A 22,006-nucleotide genomic window follows, 5' to 3' on the forward strand; every position below is an offset into this window, starting at 1 on the left:
ATGAGAGGTCAGGTGAATGGTTTGTACTCTTCTGGATCACGTCCTTGCCCTGGGGCTGTACTTCAGTCAATAAGGAAACATGATTTTGTTAGCAGGTGGATTTGCATTCTGTTTAACTCTATCACAACTTTGGCATATGCAATTTACGTCTGCAGATAGACACAGAAATAAGTGCAGGCAAATAAAATACATTTGTGTTAAGAATTTAAACGAATGACAGAATATCCCAATTTGGGAAGGACTCACAAGGACTGATGAATCCAACTCCTGGCTCCACACAGGACCACCCAAAATCCAAACCCTGTGCCTGAGAGCATTATTCATATGCTCCTCAAACTTGGCAAGCTTGAGGCTATGCCCACTGCCCTGGGGAACCTGTTCCATGCCCACTGCACTCTGGTGAAAAGCCTGTCCCTGATCTCCAGCCTGACCCATTTTCATTGAAAATTTCATTTTCAATGGAATTTGAAATTTACCAAAGACTTCAAGAAAGTGAATGGTCTTGACAAGACATGCAGTGTAATACAGAATTCTTGTATACTAAGCACTAAAATACGAGTCCTTAAGTTGACTGATTTGCGCCCAGCTTTTTGCTCGCTATTTTGATGATGTACTTGTTTGAATTACAGGTGATGAGATAGTAGCACGCACTTTTTCTACAATGTAGACATTAAACTCTGAGATTCCAGCTCAGGATATTTTATTTTACATGCAACCCCAAAGTGGTCAGAAAGAATTTATGTATGGAATCCTTGGGGCTCATTGCCGTGCTGTTTTTGCAGTGCTGGAAGATAGGACTGAGGTTTAAGACTATGGCATCTGCACAGCGTTGGCACTCCCATTCAGGTAGTACAAGTGAACCGTCCATCCGCGTTGTTACCGCATGCCTGTGAGCTGCCGATGCCGTTAGCACCGCCGGGAGCAGCAGCCCAGGGCAGCCGAGGCCCGGCACCCGCCGGCTCCCGCCTCGAGACCTTTCCGGCTCCGGCGGGGCTGCGAGCAGAGCCGAGCTGCGCGCCGGGGCCGAAGGAGGCGGCACCGCCCGTGCCCCGCAGCAACCGCCGCCCCACCGCACTCCTCGCAGGGGCCATCGCCCGCGGCCCGCCTCCCTTCGGCTCGACGGGCACCGGGGCGGAGCGGGGAGCGGGGCCGGCCCGCCCCGCCCCGCCGAACGCCCGGCGGAGTGGTGCCGCCGGCTCGAGCCGCCGCCTCTCGCCCCGTCCCGGCCGCGGGCGCAGGAGCCGCGCGACAGCACTGCCAGCAGGGGCGATGGACGCCGAGGCGGCGGGAGATGAGCAGTCTCGCCTGCGCGCGCTCTTCCTGGCCTGCGACGCCAACGGCTCGGGCCGCATCGAGCGCGAGGACTTCGCGGCGCTCTGCGCCGAGCTGCGAGTGCGGCCGGCCGAGGCCGAGGCCATCTTCCAGCGCCTCGACAGCGACCGCGACGGGGCCATCACCTTCAGGGAGTTCGCCCGCGGCTTCCGCGGCGCCACGCGGCGGCGGTCCAGCGGCGGCCCTGGGGAGCAGGAGCCGGTGGAGGAGGGCGAGGAGGCGGCCGCGACGTGGAGCACCGCGGGGCTGGAGCAGCCCTGGAGAGACTTCGAGGTGCGGCTGGGGGACGAGGCCAGGTACATCCCCAGGTAAGTCCAGGAGCACAGAGACCCTGCGCTGCTGCCGGCGCTGCGAGGATCCCGGGCTGCATGTGCCCGGTGTCTGCGGAGCCCCGAGGGCAGCCCAGCGCCGCTGGCGCGCTGTTCTCCGGGAGAAAAGGGCTCCGCGCTCTGGTTCTGGGATTTCCAACTCTTGTGCTTTTTCTCTTTTTCTTTTCCCTTTTCCTCTTTCTTTTCCTTTTTCTTTTTCTCTCTTTCTTTTTCTTTTTTTCTTTTTCTTTTTCATTTTCTTTTCCTTTTTTTTTTTTTTTTTTCCTTTTCGTTTTCTTCTTTTTCGTTTGCCTTTTTCTTTTCCTTTCTTCTTCTTCTTTTTCTTTTTCTTCCTTTTTTCTTATGTCTCTCTGTACGCAACTTCTCCGTCTCACTGCTCTCCGATCAACCCACGCGGGACGCTCGGGCATGCACATCACGGCATCCCAGCACTCCGGCAACACGCTGTGCCCCAGGAGCCTCCGCCTCCGGTGCTGGCGGGATGAAGGACGCTGTCGGGGAGTGAGGGAGAATCAGGTCTGCCGGCTCAGAGCCGCTCGGCTGCGTTTCGCTGCAGGGCGTCGGCATTAACATACCTGAAACTAGAGGTGCTTTAAGTTGTTGCAAAAATATTGCCCGTAAGAATACCGGGTCATTGTATTGCATGTAAAAGTTGCAATTTAAACTGAAAAACAGAAAATCGGGGTTTAAGGTTTTGGCGGTAGACCAGACTAGATGTGTGGCTATACGCAAAGGAACTTAAGTAGAGATGAAGTGTGAGACACACAGGAGACAAGTCTGTAAGTTTTCTGCCACTCATATCGAATTACAGTTTGCTGCTTTACACATTCCAGATCAGGGGCAAGTATAAAATCCTGCTCCTCGTATAATGCTCCTCAAATTACTTCCTAGTCCAGTAATACGGTTTTAGCTATTTCTAAAAGGCTGTTTATCTCTTCAAAGAACTTCTCAGAGATTTACAGAATCCTCATGTCCTCCCTCCCTTCCTCCCTTCCTCCCTTCCGTCTTTCTCTCTCTTTCTTTCCCTCTTTTCCTCTTTCTCTCTTTTCCTGAAAGTGGAATATAAGTAACACTGCTTATACTGGAATGTTCTGTGCTTGTCAGTGACTTCTGAATGATCTGATCTTTTATACCAAGTTCCTGATGTCCTCCCTGCTGTAAGTGAAGACAAAGAGAAGTAAACCCTCTTTGTTAGAGAGTCTGCAGCAGCAATTCAGTACTTAGCCTGAAGGCAGACAGTAGCTCAATAGGTGATATAAAAGTGACTCAGGACCCATGATGGCATGTGAAAGCCTGCCTTTAGGCAGTAAGCCCATATATGTGCTACAGCAGTAGCAGTGCAAGTGCAGCTGGACTCTTGCAGGAGAGGATAACTGGAGCTGGAGATGGGTGTCCCTCTGACACCTCACCGTGCAAACATGTCATTTCATTATACTGCTTTGGGATTGTAATGCGTCAGATTGCAAACACAGCTGAGCATCAATAATTAAGTATGTGTGTCAGGTGGGCTGTTGCCTGATGTAAATGTTTCCCATTCATGCTCAGCTTTGTGAATACCTTGGAACACCCTTCACAGTTGGCTGTGTTTGTTAGGTTGTGCCAACGTCAGCCCAAGAACAGTGTGCCCTTTGTTTTCCTTTTTTTTTTCATCTCTCTTGTCCTGAAGCTGTGGAAGCAGACTTTGTTGCAGCTCAGCTTTTTTCCATTTATGGCACACTTTTTGTTGTTGTTGAAATGTCTGTAGAAGTTTTTCTTTATGTAAATAGCCCCACTGAAAATGTTTGGGTCAAGTATGTGAATAATAGTGAATATCCTAAAACTGTCAGAGGAGTCTGAGGGTTTTAAATGGAAGAATATAATTAAATCATGAAAAGTACTTGCTTATTGTTTTGCTTAAATTATTTATTTTTAGTTGTTTGCCAGTTCAATTTTTTCTTTATCTGTTTAAAAAAAAACAACAACCCAGACTTATGTTAGTGCACAAAGCAGTCAGTGTTATCACCCTTTATATTTGCAGTTACATCTTTTGGAAAATCATGAGAAAAGTAACTACAAGGAAGGTGCTCCTCCAGTGGGGATGAGTGAAGTCTACTTTTTCTGATCTCAACCACGTAGGATTGTGGGGTTTGGTCTCTCCAGGTTCTGTGTTCTGGCCGCACTCTAGCACATTACTGGCATATGCTTTCATACTGCTATGGTTTCTATTAAAAGAAATGCAAGGCGTGGGAGATAGAGTGGGAGAGATGGAAATCGAAAAGGAATCTGTATCTAGTACACATGGTTCATCCTCTTTCTCTGAAAATGAGCTTTCAGATACCATGCATAAGCCATCATAAATGCAGGTGTGCAAACCCCTGTACCACCGATTAATTTCTTAACTTTGTCCTTAATGAAGAAGTAGTCTTCAGATAGGCATCGTTTACTGTTAGGTACTGCCTAGTTCCAGAATATTCTGAATTCAGTTAATATTTAAAAAATATTGTTACTGTGGGGTGAATCATGCCACTCTGTAGTTTGGTGCACAGTTCTGTGAACTTATGCTGTGATCTCTTGTAGTTAAATAAAGGTGAATGACTTAAAAAGTTTGTTTTCAGTCCAGCTTCTTCCCTGTCCATCTGAGGAGATCTTCAGGGCTGGGTTCAGTTATATGTCTTGGTGAGGGGCACACATGAGTCAAATTACTGTTGGTCATTATCTTCATGTGTACTTAGCAGACAATTGTGCCTCGAGCACAAAAAATGCCAGTATAATGTGTGAAGCTGTTCTTCTCCCTTGCTGTTTAACACAAATGATGGCAGTGCTTTTGGTTTCTATGATGTGAATTCCCATATAGAGTATAGCTGTGTGAGCTGCAGGAGATGTTTTTTGTTGTAAATTCAGACCTATTTGCTGGTCTATTCCTCTAGGAATTGTTTGTGGTGACACAGCAGCAGAAAAGGTGTTAAGAAATGTATCTATTTGGTGCTCCAGGCAGGAGTTCTCCAGTGTATTGCTTGTGCTGAAAGGCTTTAGCCCTTGGCTGTGTTAACTAGTGTTCCATTCCATTTTAATATGTGATCATCCTCAGATCTGTTTCTCTACTCCCTTACCTCCTTTAAGCATGTGTAGTTGTCTCCTGATGGCAGTGCTTTTCCATTCCTCATCATCGTTGGAACAGAATAATCCAACATCTGCTGGCACTTCAAGAGAATTCTTATTAGCTCTATGACACTTATATATGTCAGTAAATCATAGCCAAAATCTTCTCAGGAAACAAGTTCTGAACTTTTTATTTTGAAGTTCTTAAATCAGAAAGAACTAAGATTTTGAACTGCTGCATGTAGTGTACATTCTGGTGTATTATAGGAACAAATGGAATCCCTTTTAACAATAGCAGGTGATATTTGTGTGATATTTGGCAAATTGGATCTGTATAGAAAATGTGGATTTGGGGCCGTGGTAAAGTGAGAAAAGAGTTTTGATTTTAACATTAACTGCTTATAGTGCAAGGGCAGGAGGTACTCATAATATGTACTGCTGGCCTGCATGAGAGGAGAGAAGCTGCAGAAAAACCAGTTTCACTTGTGCTCTCATGAGCCGTGATGAATTTTTGACAAAGCCAATGCAGAGCACAGCTCAGGTCTTGCTGACAGATTGCATTTCCTTCCAAGAGATGGAGAACACTGGAGATTTCCTTGGAAGTGGATATGTGTTTCTCAGGGAGGCAATAGAGGCAAAGCCTGAGGAAAAGCAGCTGCTTGGAATTCTTTTATCACAGCACTGGAAAAAGGAACTTTGCTGCAATAATCACATCTCATCTTTTAATACATCTCATGACAAGGGACTAGCAAATGCAATCTTGCTGAAAGTGTGACTGATGCCTTTCTATGAGATAGAAGACTTTCGGAGCCACCTTCGGCTTTCTTGCTTGGCTTGTTTTGTTTTCTTTTTTTTCCTTTTAAGCAGAATAGTTTCTGTGCGAAAGAACTTAGGCTCTACAGCATTTGTTTTTCTGAAATTTTTGTAAATCAAGCTCCTGAGCCATAAGTCCATCCTTCAGGATGTTCTCCTTTTCCACAGACTTCATCTTTTCCTTCTGTCCCATGGGCTTTTTCTACTCCAGCTCCACTACCTGCTCCAAGCTACTCCTTTGCCTTCAGGCAGAGAACAGTGCTAATTCCATGGAAATATTAAAATTTCCTTCCCTGAGAATCAGCTGAGGTTCTCTTGCCTAGACTATCAAATGGAGTTTGTAGATTTGTTCTTCTTTTGATACAATCCAATCTGTGAAAAGACAGGTTATGTTGGTAGTGAAAAACACTATGTTTCAGGTTGAGAAACACCTGGAAGTTATTTCTGTATGAAAATTTCATGGAATCATGTGTTTCCTGAAGGCATTTAATCAAGAAGAAAGTATTAGGCCAGACTTGTTCAACCCACACCCTTGGGGCTGCATGCAGCCTGGCCCTGCTCACTTCGCATCTGTCTCCCACGCCATGCAATCATGGCGGTGGCTCGGAATGGCTTGGCCCTGTCCCAGGTGGACTCCCATTCCTCAGAATAACCACACATTGATGTGTAATCTGCACCATCTGTGCTGCAACCAGGGCATGGGGAGGGTGCAGTGCAGTGCCGACTTAAGTGACGGCAAATAACTATATGCATTTTCATACGCTGACTAAAAGTCTTGTGAACAGCAAAAAATATGCAGCTGTGCTTTCCATTGCTGTAAGGGAATTTGAGAATAGGTTTCAAGAGCTCCAAAAAGGTAGTCAGTTTTTTAATGCATTTGTGACTTCTTTTTAATTCAACATAAATACATTTTTAAAATTGAATCAGATATTCAACTGAAAAATCTGATTATGTCTCTCCACTAGAGTTCTATGAGAGAGAAGGCTGTTCCTCAATTCACAATCACACTGTACACATGTCATAACTTTTGGCACCATGCACCTTTTTTGAAAAATTGTTTTCAAGGATGAAACAAAGAGGAATAATATCAAAAACATCTGGGAAATACTTTGAGAGGTCACTAAGAACTGCAAACACTACCACTGAACCAGACTGATGCAGTTTGTTTCACAAAAACAAGGTCAAATATCCCACTTGTTTTATGTTTTCCTTTCATTCCTTTTTTTTTCCTTTCTATTTTTTAAATGAAAATATTAAAAATTAAAATAGGTTTTGTTACTTATATGCATTGACTATATTATATAATTTACAAAGGCTGCTCTGAAAAGAATGCTATTTATCTATGTTATTCTTTTGACCCATGACAACAGAGGTGTATGGTGGAAGTATGTCAATAGAGGTTAAACGTTCCCATCAATATTCCATTACATTTTGTTGCTGTCTGACAGATGGCAGCAGAGGGGCAGTCTGACAGAATGGTGTCCGACATGGAAGTGCATATGAAGCAAAGGGGGTGTCACTGAATTCCTCCATGTGGAAAAAAGGGCACCCATTGACATTCATTGATTCTTGACAAGCATCTCTGACAAGTAAACAGTGGATGTGAACACAGTGAGGTGGTGGGTAGCGCATTTCAGCAGTGACAGTGGATTACCTCTGCTGTGTAGGTTTTTATGAATACAGCATTTAGGCTCTTGTTCATTGCTGATGAAAATGCATAGCTAATAGTGCTGACCATATTGAACAATACTGTTTTGTAGCTGTGAATTTGCTCTATCAAATAGTGTCATCGAACTCATTGTATCAGTTGTAGTTTCCATGGAAATAAATAAGAGGCACTACTTTCAAAGCAACCCAACTTTATGTGACCCAGCTACATATCCAGTATGTTTGCATTTCTGTACAAGCTATTTCTCTATCCATGGTAGCTAACAGAGGTTATTATCTCCAGTGTAAGGACAATTGTCAGATTGTAATACCCCTTTCTCTTCCTCTTACTCAGGCTTTCTTGGCTCAGGTCACATTACATTTCATCCCTTCTTATCCATGTTAGATGTGAGGTTCTACAGACAATGAGTGTTTTTATAAGCTACACTGGGAAGGGTGTTGCAATAGAGAACATTCTAAAGCTTAGAAACTGGAGCACATTCTACAACTATAGAAATAAAAAACACGTCTTTCAGGCAATGGAAAAACTATAGCAACATGGATAAGGAAGAGGACAGAAGTGAAGGCAAATGTCAGAAAACTGTCAAGGGATTCTTTGGAGTCAGTGTAAGGATTTTTGTTGTAGAAGAAAAGAATAGGACCTGAAGGAATGTCATGAAGCTGTGATGGGAGGGCCTGATTGAATATCAAGAATAGGTTCTTCACCATATGTTGGTAGGCATGGAACAGGCTCCTCAGAGTAGTAGTCATGGCCCCTTGCCTCTGAGGTTCAAGAAGCATTTGGACGCCTCTCTCAGTCATATGTTCTGATTTTTGTGTGGTCCTTTTCGGAGCCAGAAGTTGGACTCAATGATCCTTGTGGGTGCTTTGCAACTTGGGATATTCTGACTCTGTGATTTGGTCAAGTTTTCTTACCTCTTGTTAAAATCCCAGCCCAGAGGGACACCTCTAACCCCGGTGAGCTTATAGCTTATCTTGCTATGTTGCTGTTTGTAAGTCTCTACCTTTCTAAAGCAGATGCAGGTAACTAATCATCAAATAGTGATGGAAGGAAGACAAACTGAATTTTTATCATGCAAGGAAAAGTGGTACTGTAACATCACTGGCAAATCTTTGATTTTCTTCTGTTTTCCACTGGCTTACTGCGATTTGTCCTATAGTTGGTGAAAAATGGTGCTTCAAATACACTCATTTAGGTGAAACTAAGTGGACCATGTAACCCGGCTTACTTTCCATGGGAATTACAAAGGGAATGGATATAAGAACCTCAGCAACTACTTAGTCTTTTTTTTTTTTTTTTAATAAATTCCACCAATGTTCTTTGAACTGTATTCAGAGTGTGGACCAGTAGGCCAACTGCCACTGTACATTCAGCCATCCAGAACAGTACTAGGAGTTGCTGTGAATTGGTTTAAATGGAATTATGCCATGTAATGTATTCTAAGTATCTGTATCTGATACCTCTAAACCCCCCCCCTTTTTTTTTTCTTTTTTTTTTTCCCCTTTGCTCCTCCTTATTCCAGTTTAGTGTTTTGGATCTATTATATTACAGATGGCATTATTCTCAGGGCAGATTTATTTTCTTTCTGTAATGCAGTAACTTTATGTAATACAAAAGCTGACATGTGAAGATGTGAAAATAGTGGCTAATTTCATATACTAATATTACAGAGAAGGGAAACTAAAATAATAAGTTCTTTTAGATGAAGTAAGGTAAAGCCAGAGAAGAACTTGTCTAGTGTACTGTATTTTTTCAAGCCACTCATGCCTTGTGCCTGTACGTGGTAGAAGCAGCAAAAAAGCATGTGGGGTAGGCTGTGAAAACATACAACTAGAGGGTCCAGTGGGACAGTTTCTTTCATGTTGTGTATTAAAAAAGCTCTTTCTATGCATTTGCAATTGAATGCCTACAGTTAAATTAGTGAGGAACTAACTACTAACTAGTGGGGCACCCTTAAGAGCATTTCACATGAATTTTGTTGAAACTGAATCAAGAATTTCTGAATTGTTATACTGCAAAGACTACTGAATGTTTAACAATTATCATAGTAAAATCTGTTTGTGAAATCTTTCTTGATAAATAATATGAATAACTAACAAACATGCAAAAAGAAATAATATGTATTCAGTGGGAGCTGGAAACATACAAATACTTTTGGTAATGTCCGTTGCAACCATTTTGCCCTGTTGCAGTGGTATTACTAATAATTAGTAAAACACATAAAAATAGGATTGATTTAAAATATAGAAAGAAATGATTAACAACAATTTCTCTTAGAATCACAGAGTTATATAATGGTTTGTGTTGGAAGGGACCTTTAAGATCATCTACTTCCAACCCCCTACTATAGCATCTCCACTAGATCAGGTTGTTCAGAGCCCCATCCAGCCTGGCCTTGAATGCCTCCAGAGACTGGGTGTCCACAGCCTCACTGAGCAACCTGTCCCAATGTCTCACTGCCCTCACAATAAAGAATTTCTTCCTAACATCTAGTCTAAATCTATCCTCTTCCAGTTTAAAACCATTTCCTGTTACTGTTACTGATCTGTTACTATGTGCGCTAATAAAAAGTCCCTCCCCAGCTTTCCTGTAGGCCCCCTTCAGGTACTGGAAGGCATAAGCATTTAAGTAGCATTCCCTCAGTTTTGTTACATGACTAATTTCTCCTGTTTTTCTGTTGCTTACGTCAGTTGTTGAGTAATGTTTTTAAATAAGATTTCCTGTAAAGCTGCAATAGAAGTACTCAGGTGAGTGTCATTGGGAGTTTCATTGGCCAATTTGAGACTAAAAGAGCCTTGCAGGTGCTTTCCAGGATTCTGCATGGTTTTATTTCAATGGGCTTTGTTATGTTTTCTAACCCTCATAAAACAAGGTCACAGATATTTTGAGTCCATCTGTATGGTAGTCAGTCAATGGACCGAGAATGAATAATAAGTACAAGATACTTCTTTCATCACACAGAATTAACTCTCATAGTAACTATTTTTTTGCTTCCTGCTACTGCACCTTAAAGCAAGCAGACAGTGGTATGGCAGGGGCACAGTAGTGTGGAGAGACTAGTTCTTATCTTCAGTTCTGGTATGTGTATTTGCATGAGCTTTTAAAAAAAGCTGCAAGGGAGAGTGACAGACATTCTTACAAAGAGAATGAAAATTGCACAGATTCTTTACAATATTCCTTATAATACAGACGTTTTTGATTCTGGAACAAAGTATTGTAGGGAAAGGCCAAACTAATGGTTGTTTCTCCAGTTCCTCAGTGTAAGACACTGCATTTTCTCTTGTACTACAGCCAGTAACAGTCCGTGAGACAAGAGATTTCTGGTGATAGTCATGTGCTGTTTTTTATCCCTGGACTCTTAGTACAGACTGAGATGCTGTATAGTTTTATGGATTCATTTCTATCTAAAGGCAGCAAATGACTAACCCTGCAGAAGATAAGGTGAGAAAGATAAAGTGCTTGTGAAAAAGGTGATGTATGTCCTTAAATATCCAACCATGATTTAGTAACTTGCGATTTGGAAAAGGCTCAGGTAAACATTTGCTCATGTAACAAATTGTCTTAGTATTAGGTAAAAGAGTTTTGCCACTGTTTGCTTTCTAGGAAATAAAGTTGTTAGCAGACATCTCCTTGCCAACACTGAAATTGAGGGTAAAAATATAACTTTATAACATTGATCTTGTGTTTATATTTTTTATTTCTTAAATTCGTATATAGAATCATGGAATTGTTTGAGTTGGAGGACACTCTTAAAGGTCATCTAGTCCAACTCCTCTGCACTAAACACTACAGCTACGTGAGGCTGCTCGGAGCCCTGTCCAGCCTGACCTTGCATGTCTCCAGGGACTATCCACCATTTCTCTGGACAGCCTGTTCCAGTCACTCAGACTGTGCTCAGTGTATCTACCATGTAAGATAGATAACTTCTAATTGAGACTAGATACCAGGAAGAACTTTTTTTGCTGTAAGAGAAATGAGACAGTGGAACAAGTTGCCCCAGAAAGGCTGTGAATTCCCCCTCCCTGGAGGTCTTCAAGACTAGGCTGGATGGGGGCTTTGATCGACTTGATGTAGAGGGAAGTGTCAATGCCTATAGAAGTGGAGGGATGAAACAGAATAATCTTAAAAGGTCCGTTCCAGCCCACACCATTCTATTATTCTACAATTCTGTCCATCTCGCTGTTACTACTGTCATTTCTGTTTAACACACCACACTGTTAAAGAAATTTGTGAACGCCCACACTGTGCGAAGTGGCATTGTTCAGTGGCTAGTTTCAAATATGCACAGCAGCTGCTTCTGTGTAAAATCTGAAATTATACTGGAATAGTTTGTTAGCTGTTTTAGTGACGTGTTTGCAGCTCTGAAGGACAACTGCTGAAGTGCTAAGAATTCATGAAATGCAGCATATGTTACCATACCCAGCTATCTAAATAAATGGAATTTTAAATAGAGGGATTATGAGAGATTGTGTTTTGTAATGTTTAAAGTACAGTCATGCTCCAGCTTCAAGGCTAATCAACAGTAATGGAAGTACAGTAGGAATGCTATAAATGGTATCACCTCGAGACACTAAACTTACTGTTTGTGCAGCTGCTTGTACTTGGAAGTCATTGTTTAAATACTACAAATCTGCTATATACTTGCATTTTAACTGAGATATGCTGAACATGAATCACCAACGGATTTTGTGGTATTTGCTGTCATCAGAACCATGCTGAAATTCTCTGTTGTGCAGTAATCCTTCACTGCAGAAATCTCACTTCTGAATGTAGTACAGAGAAAAAAGAGTGTATATTTGAAGAGATAAGACTTTTTTTTTTTTTTTTTTTTTTTATCCTGGTGTGAGTATTTATCTTGGAGTTTTAATGACTGTGGTTGAAAAAGGAAAATGTCTGTGACTGTTTTTTCTAAAGGTGAAATATCAAGTAAAAACACCTACCTGTGAATCTTAATATTACTCTGTTTAAGTATGTTATGAAAATGAAATTTTATGCATACATAGTCAGAGTACTGTGTTGAGTTTAAATTATCTTCTGGAGATGCTAAGTACACCTAAAACAGAAGCCTTTTTTTGCAAGAGAGAAACTGGCATGCACGCACAAATTCCCCTGGCCTCAGAAAATCTGTATTTTTATGAGCTATTGTTATGTTTCTGTATATTAAAATAAACATCTGCATTTCAGCTACAAACAGATTTTCTGGTTTGTTGAAATTTCAGTTGTTTAAAACAGGACTCAGCTAAAACAGTTATACTGCTATTGTAGTAAAAGAAGTTATACTTTCAGTGGGAAATCATATCGAATATACAAAGTTCTGGAATGCTGATAATCTGAACTGTAAAAGTGCTTCAGGTGTCAAATCACAGTGATTGTTGATATCCTGGTTGTAGTTAATGGGTTAATCATCACTATCTTTATGGAAGATAGGAAAATGTTAGCTATCTAATAAGGAATATCTTTAAATCAAAGGTTAAGCTTTCCTGTAACAATAAAAAGAGGACAGGCATTCATGATGTGTTATAAATGCTGTGAGACCAGTAATTGCAAAACATCGTTTTTGTTTGCCTTTCTGCAACTGGTATGCTGTGTTTCCTCATTACAGATCTGCTTCCTGCACATTTGTAGACCTGCTCTCTTTTTGCTTTTTTTCCCACTTTGTTTCATCTGTAAGCTCTTGAATACTTGCTCATGTTTTGGTATATTGTCTGCATGGCAGCCAGCTTTGCTTGTCCTTGGATTACTAAATTCTGTTGTAGACATTTCTCTTACAAATTGCCTTATGGAAGTGCCATGTAACACAAGCTGTGACATGGTGTACTGTTTAGTGACCTGAAATCTGTTTATCTAATAATATGTGTTACAGTATTTTGGTGCTTGTGCTATTATTTATCTCTAAATCTTGTCAACAATCAATTTGTAATTGACAATTAAAACTGTGTACAGTCACTTGAAATGAGTCCTGATCAAATAGGAATCAGAGTATTTTATTCTTGCATTGGAGCAGCCTTTAAGTATATTTAAGTATAAATTTCAAGAGAGCTTTTAATTACTCAAGGATCTACAGAGACTTTTTTCTTTTTCCCTACTGCAATGAGTCTTCCACACGAGTCATACATGGAATTAACTTTTTACCAAAAAGAATTTTTTTTTGTGATGTAAAACAAGGTTGTCATTATTAGAGTTGTAGACAGCAGGACCAAAACAATTTGTTTTAAATGAGAGAGCTATTTTCTCTGTTCTGCTACAACTCCCATCAGGTTGTTCATACAAAAAGCGTGAAAAACATCCAGTAGCTAAGGGAGCCCTGAGTTTTATGTGGGTAGCTATGTATTATTCCAAGCTTCCATGGGTAAATTTTACATCTATTAGGTGAGTTCGTAGAATCATAGAATCGCTGATGTTGGAAAAGACCTACAAGATCATTCAGTACAATCATTCACTTATCACCAACAGTTCTCACTAAACATGTTCCTCAACACAACATCTAAACATTCCTCAAACACCTCCAGGGTCAGTGACTGCACCACCTCCCTGGGCAGCCTGTTCAAGCACTTGACCACTCTTTTGGAAAAGTAGTATTTCTTAACGTCCAGTTTTGCAGTCCATGCTTATTTATTTCCATATTATTGCAGGGCTGTTTTTCTCTGTTTATTTTACTCCCTATAGTGATGTCTTTTTTTTTTTTTTACTTAGGTAGTTGGTATTCTTATCCCCTTTAAATTTTTTTATTCAGTTTCTTAGAGCAGTAAACCTCTCCACAATGCGTAATTTATCATTATAGCCAATCTTGATTTACATTATGGATTGCTCCAGTGGTATACTCTTCGGTGTATCACAAATACAATTAAAAAAAAGTTATTTAACCTAAAAAGTTTTTCTGCAGTAGCTGTGTTAAAGAAATAGAAGAAGTAAAAATCATTTAGAAGAATTCAGATGTATCTTTGCTGTATATTCAAAGTCTTTCTTGTTAAATTTAAAAAATAGGCAATAAAGAGATACACTTCAACTTATAGCATTTTTCAAACCTCTACAGAGCATTGTTCCAAGTAAGTATGTTAAAGAACTATCTATCTTTTTAGACAGGAGCAAGTCAGTGTTCTGTATCAGAACATACACATAGTGGAACCAAGGTTAATCCAGCCATACGAGCATGTCATTAAGAACTTCATCCGAGAGATCAAACTTCAAAGCACAGAGATGGAAACCTTGGCCATTGCTGTAAAAAGGTATTTTGAGTCTTTCTTCTAGTTCATTTACGCAGTTACTTTTCTGTTTATTCTATCTTGCTGGATTAAAATGCTGTTGATTAGTGACAAAATATGCCGAACAGAATTTTCATAAACAGAGTTCAGAAGTTGTTTACATGCACGCACATTTATGTAAGTATTCCCTGTTCATGTTTTGGGTAGGTCCTGGCTTTGTTCTTACATCTAATGCCTTAAGCATTTTGACTAGTCTTCACATCTGTAACTTTGTGGTTTAGCATCCACTCCCATTACAATTTCATTTTAAAAAACATAGTTTTGCTTCCCCGGCTTCAAGGAGATTAGCTCAGGACAGGATAGATGGTGCAAGTTGCTGTTGTTATTGTCTTACAGCCTTGTCATAAGATAACCAGAGGGGCCTTTTATTTTTGTAATTTAATTTTCGATATGAGGTATCTTTCACAATAATCATATGATATCAGCTATAATTTAAAACCTAATTTGTATGTATTTTCAAACTGCTTTATGATTTTGATTCCCAATCACATCAGTTTCAAGGTCTGGTCATTGTTAAATGTTTAAAATTGCTTTCATTGTTAAACGTCTTTCGCATGTTTGTCTATCTTATCCATTTCAGCAAACGTATTTCACACAATTTTCTGTCAAGACACAGGGCAATTTCTAAAACAATATTTACTTTTAAATTTTAGAGCTCAGGATAAAGCAGCAGTTCAGCTCAGTGAGCTGGAAGAAGAGATGGAACAACGGATACAGGCTGCTGAGCAAAAAGTTAAAAAGGAAGTGAGTATTTTTTGTTTGCACAATTTCATAGTGACTAAGCTCTCTGTGGGTTTATATAGGATTAATGGCCAGGTGAGTCTTTGCTAGGCTAACACAAAGGCACTGTAAACAGGGCCTGGACAAAAAGAAACTACCCATGAGGTTGAAAATGTATTCTGATAATGCTTACCCAAAGGGGAATGGCTGCTGAGAAATAAAGTGAGAAAAGAAACCAAGCTCTTTTGTAAGATAATTTTCATGCAAAGAAGTTTATTTCTGAGAAGAGTATTGGTAACTGATGAGAAAAAAAAAAAAAAGAGAAGTAGCATTTCACCAGAAAATGGTGTAATCTGCTTTAATAATGGAAGAATTTAAGTAATTAATGCTCAGATCATTTATTTTTCATTTTTTCATCTGACTGAAGCAGTAATCTTTCTTTCCCCTGCTGATGCATTCTGATTCTGCAGTTATAGTTTGGAGAATTCTAGAGGAGAGAGGATGTTTGTGATAACAGAGTATGAGGGCCTGGACCTCTCAGTTGATGGAGAGTTCGCTTGTTTCAGTGTGATCAGTTTTTAGGTGTTGTTTCAGCTCACTTGCAGTCTTCATGCAAAATACAAGAATCCTTTTCCCCTCTCATATTGAAAATTTGAGGAGAACCATAAGTGTCTGTCTAATTCTAAGCAGAAAGCAGTATAAGAAAATTGCTCTGCCTGTCTAGCCTGCTTCTTGTTAAAGTATTCCTAAATTTATGTGATATATTACCTGGCTTTGTAGTAAGTGTAAGAGCAACAGTTCATGCAAAGTATTCTAATGTGAATGAAAGAAGTTCACTAGTTAAAATGTGTATTCTAGCTGTGATCATTAATTTGGTAGCAAAAGCTACCTACTGAACCTTTATGTATTTGGTATGTGTTCTTTCACAGAAGCATTTGCAAAACAGGAAGCAATGAAGTGCAGTCAGCCAATGGGACGAATTTAAATATCTCTTAGCAATTGAGCTGTGAAGGAAAATGGTGTTTTGACAGATTTGCTTCAAATGTTTTTTTTCTGTACAAGAGGAAACATTCCTCCTGTCAAAGTCTGTTGTTTTCCTAGTAACAAAATACAAAGCATAAAAAAAATCCCATCTCAGCAAAATAGCATATGTATATTTAATTAATTACAATGAAACTTTCAGAACAGAAAAACTTACTATTCCCATGGAGAATATGCATTTTTATTTAGAAAACATAGGCATTTGCTTTGGAAAATTTCTGTTCTGCATGAAGTTGTTAATCATTGGAAAAAGCCCTATAAATCTTATTCCCTACTGTAAAAAGATTAACTGGATGTGTGCATTTGTAGAGTCTGAGAACATCTGCAATTAGGTGTGATCCTTATTTAAAGGCTGCTACCTATTATCTGTACACAGTTTATGTTTTAGTTTCTAAAAAGGGCCCTCATGAAGCAACCAAATGCCTTGTAGTTTGCATTGATTAAGCTAGATCTAGTCTTTGGATTGAAGTGTAAAGAAATGGCAGGGCAGCAGGTTGCAGATTTTATCAGTGTTAGTTTTCAGATTGTCACTGAGCTGGGATGGGGTTTTCACACCCAGAATCAAAGATGGGCTATGACTTGTTTCCCGCAGTGCTTTTCTCATTTTCAGTCATGTACACTTTCTGTAACTCATAGCTCCTCGTACTCCACCTCCTAAAACGCCCTGAGAGTAAATGTAAGATATTTACTTTGTGGGATTGTGCTCAGCCGTTAATCTTACAGTCTGTACTCATGACCATTGTTTGCTAGTGATCTCACGCCACAGTGACACCTGCCTCTGTGTAATGGTATCTTCAGCATGAGCCTATCCTCTGTTTTATTTCTTCAGGGAAGCAAATAGTTACCAACAATACATAAGAGTCTGGTACAGGGGCCAGCAGTCAGAGAATCCAGTTTAAGCTGATTACTTTGACTGATTATTATTTTAACACACGGATGTCAACATCTGACTGCATTCTGAACAAAGTCCACACCTGCCATCTCTTGTTTGGAAGCACAGCCTGCCAGTCTGGTACACGTCCTGCTACTGCCATCTGTCCCCCTGTCCTGCGAACCCAGGAGTGCTAGGCAGAGCTGGGTGCATGCTTTTCCTATCAGTCCTAAAGTCTTTGTCCCAGTCCCACATCTCCTTGAATTAAAATGATTTCCCAAATAGTGCAGCTGGTTGAAGATCAACTGCTGTGTGAAACTCCCATGACTAAGGATGCTGCCATTAGCATGTCTTTCACCAAATATGAACCTGTAAAAGTGAAATGCTTGCAAGCAAAACAAAATTGAAGTAAATGAGTAACTAACTAATGGTGGCACAGTAGTGCTGTTCCTAGCGTGTTGTATCCCAGACCACAAAAGGCTGCTTTGAAAGTAAGGGTGCAATGCTCTGACCTGCATGTCTGTCTGTACAGACATCTGTATATATAAAACACACCCACATACATGTGAAAATGAAAACTAAACGTTTTTCTTTTGGCTTTGTTTAAGACATTTAAAATGCTAAGTGCAGGAGACCAAAGTGAAAGCAAACACTGAATTCAAGGCTGAACCCGTATCTTTGCTTTTACCTCAATGTTTTGTTTCTCTGAGTATTTTATAAGTGGACTGAAATAGTAGAACCAGTGCCTGTGGATCTAAGGAAGGGGTGGTTGACTTAGTGTGAAGACAAAATTACGCACATTAATCTACTGGGAAAAACAAGTTTGGCTTTAAGTTGGTAGATGCATCTTTTAAGAAACATTTGAAGCCTTTCTGAACATTTATTAAAAAAACATATTATAGGAGAAACGAAAAGCCGAAGAAGCACTAAATGAGCTGAAGCGCCAGTATGATACTGAAGTTGGGGATCTTCAGGTGACTATAAAAAAACTTAAAAAGGTAAGTGGCTTGAACTCATGACTTGAAATTTTAATGTAAGAGATTCTGACCTTATGAAGGGCCTTCTCCAGGATGATGTGCAAAATGTAGCCTTCAAAGTTTACATGCCTAGGTAAATGGCAACTAAAAATAAGTTTTTTTAATGTTGTAGTTCTGTGTTGTTGTACATATTTTGCATAATCTATTGAAATACATAGTGAAGAGACCAGATAGCCAAATTCTCTTGCTAAATAATCCATCAAGATATTTTCACTGCAGTTAACTAGTTTTGTATGTGATACTTAAGAAACATCTAATATATTGCCTCTGATTGTAATTAATAGAACTAGAAACAGACTTGAAAAGTGGGCCCGAGTGAATCTAATGAGGTTCAACACAGCAAAATGCAAGGTTTTACACTTGGGCTGGAGGAATCCTACATATCTATAGACTGGGAGGAGCAGTCCTTGAGAGTAGCCCTGGAGAGAAGGACCTGGGGGTCCTGATGGATGAAAAACTGTACATGAGTCATTAGTGTGCTCTTACAGCTCGGAAGACAAATGATATCTTGGGCTCCATCAGAAGAGGTGTGGCCAGCAGGGACAGGGAGGTGATTGTCCCTCTCTACTCTGCTCTTGTGAGGCCTCATCTAGAGTACTGTGTCCAGGTCTGGAGCCCCCAATACAAGAAAGGCAGAGAGCTGTTGGAAAGGGTCCAAAGGAGAGCCACAAAGATGATCAGGGGACTGGAGCACCTCCCCTATGAAGACAGGCTGAGGAAGCTGGGCTTGTTCATCCTGGAGAAGAGAGGGCTGCAGGTGACCTCATTGCAGCCTTTCAATACCTAAAGAGAGCCTATAGACAAGAGGGAGTAAACTCTTTGAAAGGGATATCATCAGGACAAGGGAAAATGGTTTTATGTTGAAAGAGGGAAGATTTAGGTTGGATGTCAAGAAGACATTTACTATGAGTACCATGGTAAGGTGCTGGAACAGGCTGCCCAGAGAGGTTGTGGATGCCCCGTCTCTGGAGGTGTTCAAGACCACAGTGGTTGGGGCCCTGGGCTGCTCAGTATTAAATGTGGAAGTTGGCAGCCCTGTCTTTTGCGGGGGTGCTGGAGCTTGATGATCCTTGAGCTCCCTTCCAACCCAGGCCATTCTGTGATTCTCTGGTAGATGAAATTGGCAATTTCATCTACCAAAAACATCATCAAAAATAAATGCAGTATATTGAACTAATATAGTGTTTTTGTCAGTAAGCACATTTCTTTCAGTTTTTATGGTTAAGTTTGAGCTCTAATTTCAAACAGAAATTACTATTGGAATTGTTAATACTAGTCTAAATCTAATTTCTAAATCTAATCCCAACCTTATTAATTCAAAGCCCGATTGAAAGGTAAATTGACATCTTAGATATGAATATAAATTTGACCAGAATTTTTGCAACCATTGAGGATTTATTCTTATTTTTTTCACATTGAATTGAACTTAGAAGAGCACTGATAGAAATGGAAATTTCTCACGAGAAACATGAAAGCTTTTAATAAATTCACTGTACAGAATTGACAGTAGATGAAGTAATATATACATATATATAATGTTAGTAGAGATACAGCTGTTACTGTCTTCTCAATTGCTGGGTTTTGTGTTCCAAGTTGTACACATTCAATACCTGTAGCAAATTCCAGAGTGCAAAGTAAAAATTAAGTATTTGTAATGCTTTAATGTAAAAAATTGTACAGAAGACCAGAAGTTTTTGGAATAATGCTCCCTACTCATAAAGCTGGGAATACTGTTGATTTTTAAATCTTTACTAGCTGTAACACATTCTTGGGGTTATTTGATATGATTTCAATTACATTTTATGTATTTTGAATGACAGTAATCAAGTATGTACGTTAATTGGGTGATATTATAATTCTTGTAGGTTGAGGAGCAATCCAAAAACATAAATAGCAGGGAAGATGTGATTGAACTGAAAAAGAGAATACATGATATGTTGTTGGTAAGAAGTGTTTATCATTAATACATTATTATTAAATATTATAATAAAATCATTAATTTAGCTTCAGTTTTATTCTTCTTGCAATACAGATTGTTTTTTTCATATTTAATATTATTTAATAAATAATTAAATTTAAATTAAATGCATAATTTAACAAGTAAGAAAAGAGAGAAACTTTTCTAAAGTTTTTCTAAAGTTATTGATACCTATATGAGGATCTCTAACTTCAAAAAAAGAGTTCTATATAATGTTTATGCACATTTTAGGTATCACATTTAGAAACGGCTTAAAATGGTACAGTCCAATTTTTATGGAACTGTGAAATCCAAAAATCAAATTTCAGTGAATCTTGCCTACTGGTTCAATGAATTCTCTGATGTTTGATTTTCTTTTCCCATCTCTGCTGAGCTTTCCTAGTGTTTCATTTTTATGTATTATGTTGGTTTTTATTTAAGCGTCACAATATAATATGCCAGCATTTTATGGAGGTGATTTTGACAGCTAATATTTAATATCTTTCTTTTATACAGGAAAACCAGAAACTTAAGAAAGACCTCTTAGAAGCACAAACAAATATCGCTTTTCTCCAGAGTGAGTTAGATAGCTTAAAAAGTGAATATGCAGATCAGACTTTAAACACAGAAAGGTAAATGCTTTTACTTCATTACCTTCACCAGGAAAAGAATCTTTTGTTTCATGTTGTTATAATGTATTAAGCCAGTAACTTATTCTCTAAATTTGCCATAGGCAGGTGAATATTTGACACTATATAAAGTCTATCATGACTACTGTTCATTGTGTTGTCAAATATATGAAAGAACTATGTCTGTGCATAATGCAAACACTCAAAATTGTTCAAGGAAATCTAACGGGTATTTCAGTTAGGAGTACAAGTTTTTCCCTCCATGATTTTCAACCTGAAGAGTATCTCTACTAATATTAGCAAAAATAATTTCAGAAGCCTTCCACATCCCTTTCAGCTAGTTCATCTAGAGCAAATAATTGCTGCTTCTAGACATTCAGGTTGATTTAGAAGAGTCTTTATGACAATGTTACTAAACAGCTGTCTTCATATAACATAAAAGGTATTTCAAGAAGCAGTGCATTCTTTCATGTGATTATTTCACTGATCATAGAAATCACAGAACTGTTTGAGTTGCATAGGATCTTTAAAGGCCGTCTAGTCTAACTCCCCTGTACTAAACAGGGACACCTACAGCTAGATCACGTTGCTTAGGGCCCCATCCAGCCTGACCTTGAAAGTCTTCAGGGATGGGGCATTCACTACAATTCTGAGCAACCTGTTCCAGTGCTTTACCACCATTACCATAACAAACTTTTCTTATACCAATTCTAAATCTCCCCTCTTCTAGTGTGAAATCATTTCCCCTTGTCCTATCACAACAGATCCTGTTAAAGAGTCTGTTCTCTTTCTTCTTATAGCCCCCTTTATACTGAAAATCCACTTTTCAGGCTCTATCTCGGCTGAAACCATGACATCCTCTCAAATCAAGGCATGCTGTGACAAGGCTGAAGCAGCTGACTTTTAGCTTACTGAACTTTGGATGCTGCCCCTCATCTTGTGGGCCCATGGGATGCCCAAGGCATATCTGTCCAGCCCACCTCGAACCCAATAACTCCACCCTGCACCCCTCACCTTTATTTTTCATCAACAGTTTTTGTTGAGATGTATTGGCAGAGATCAATGAAATTAGAAAACGATTTTATTTTGTGTAAAAATGCTTTTACTGTATTCTAGAAAGCAGAGATCTATTCACTGAAAAATTTAATTCAGAAATACTTTGAAAAAGTCTATTGTGTCTAACACAAAATAAATTGAAAAAAAAAATCTTCTATGAAATGTAACTTTATTTTTTATTTTTATTTATTTATCTATTTATTTATTTATTT

General features: G+C 39.4%; 1 protein-coding gene across 1 annotated transcript in view; it reads left to right on the forward strand.

Moving 5' to 3' along the window:
• Positions 1-1,269: 1,269 nt before the first annotated feature.
• RASEF (RAS and EF-hand domain containing) overlaps positions 1,270-22,006 on the forward strand; it is a gene marked incomplete at both ends in the record, with an annotated part of 36,890 nt that continues 16,153 nt past the window's right edge. Inside the window, 6 exons of the mRNA XM_079548652.1 lie at positions 1,270-1,640; positions 14,301-14,447; positions 15,137-15,227; positions 18,018-18,113; positions 20,018-20,095; positions 20,626-20,741. Of these exons, the coding sequence (XP_079404778.1) occupies positions 1,270-1,640; positions 14,301-14,447; positions 15,137-15,227; positions 18,018-18,113; positions 20,018-20,095; positions 20,626-20,741 (899 nt within the window). The remainder of the gene's footprint in view (positions 1,641-14,300; positions 14,448-15,136; positions 15,228-18,017; positions 18,114-20,017; positions 20,096-20,625; positions 20,742-22,006) is intronic.

This window comes from Tetrao urogallus (genome assembly GCF_951394365.1).
Source record: "Tetrao urogallus genome assembly, chromosome: Z".
NCBI lineage: Eukaryota > Metazoa > Chordata > Aves > Galliformes > Phasianidae > Tetrao > Tetrao urogallus.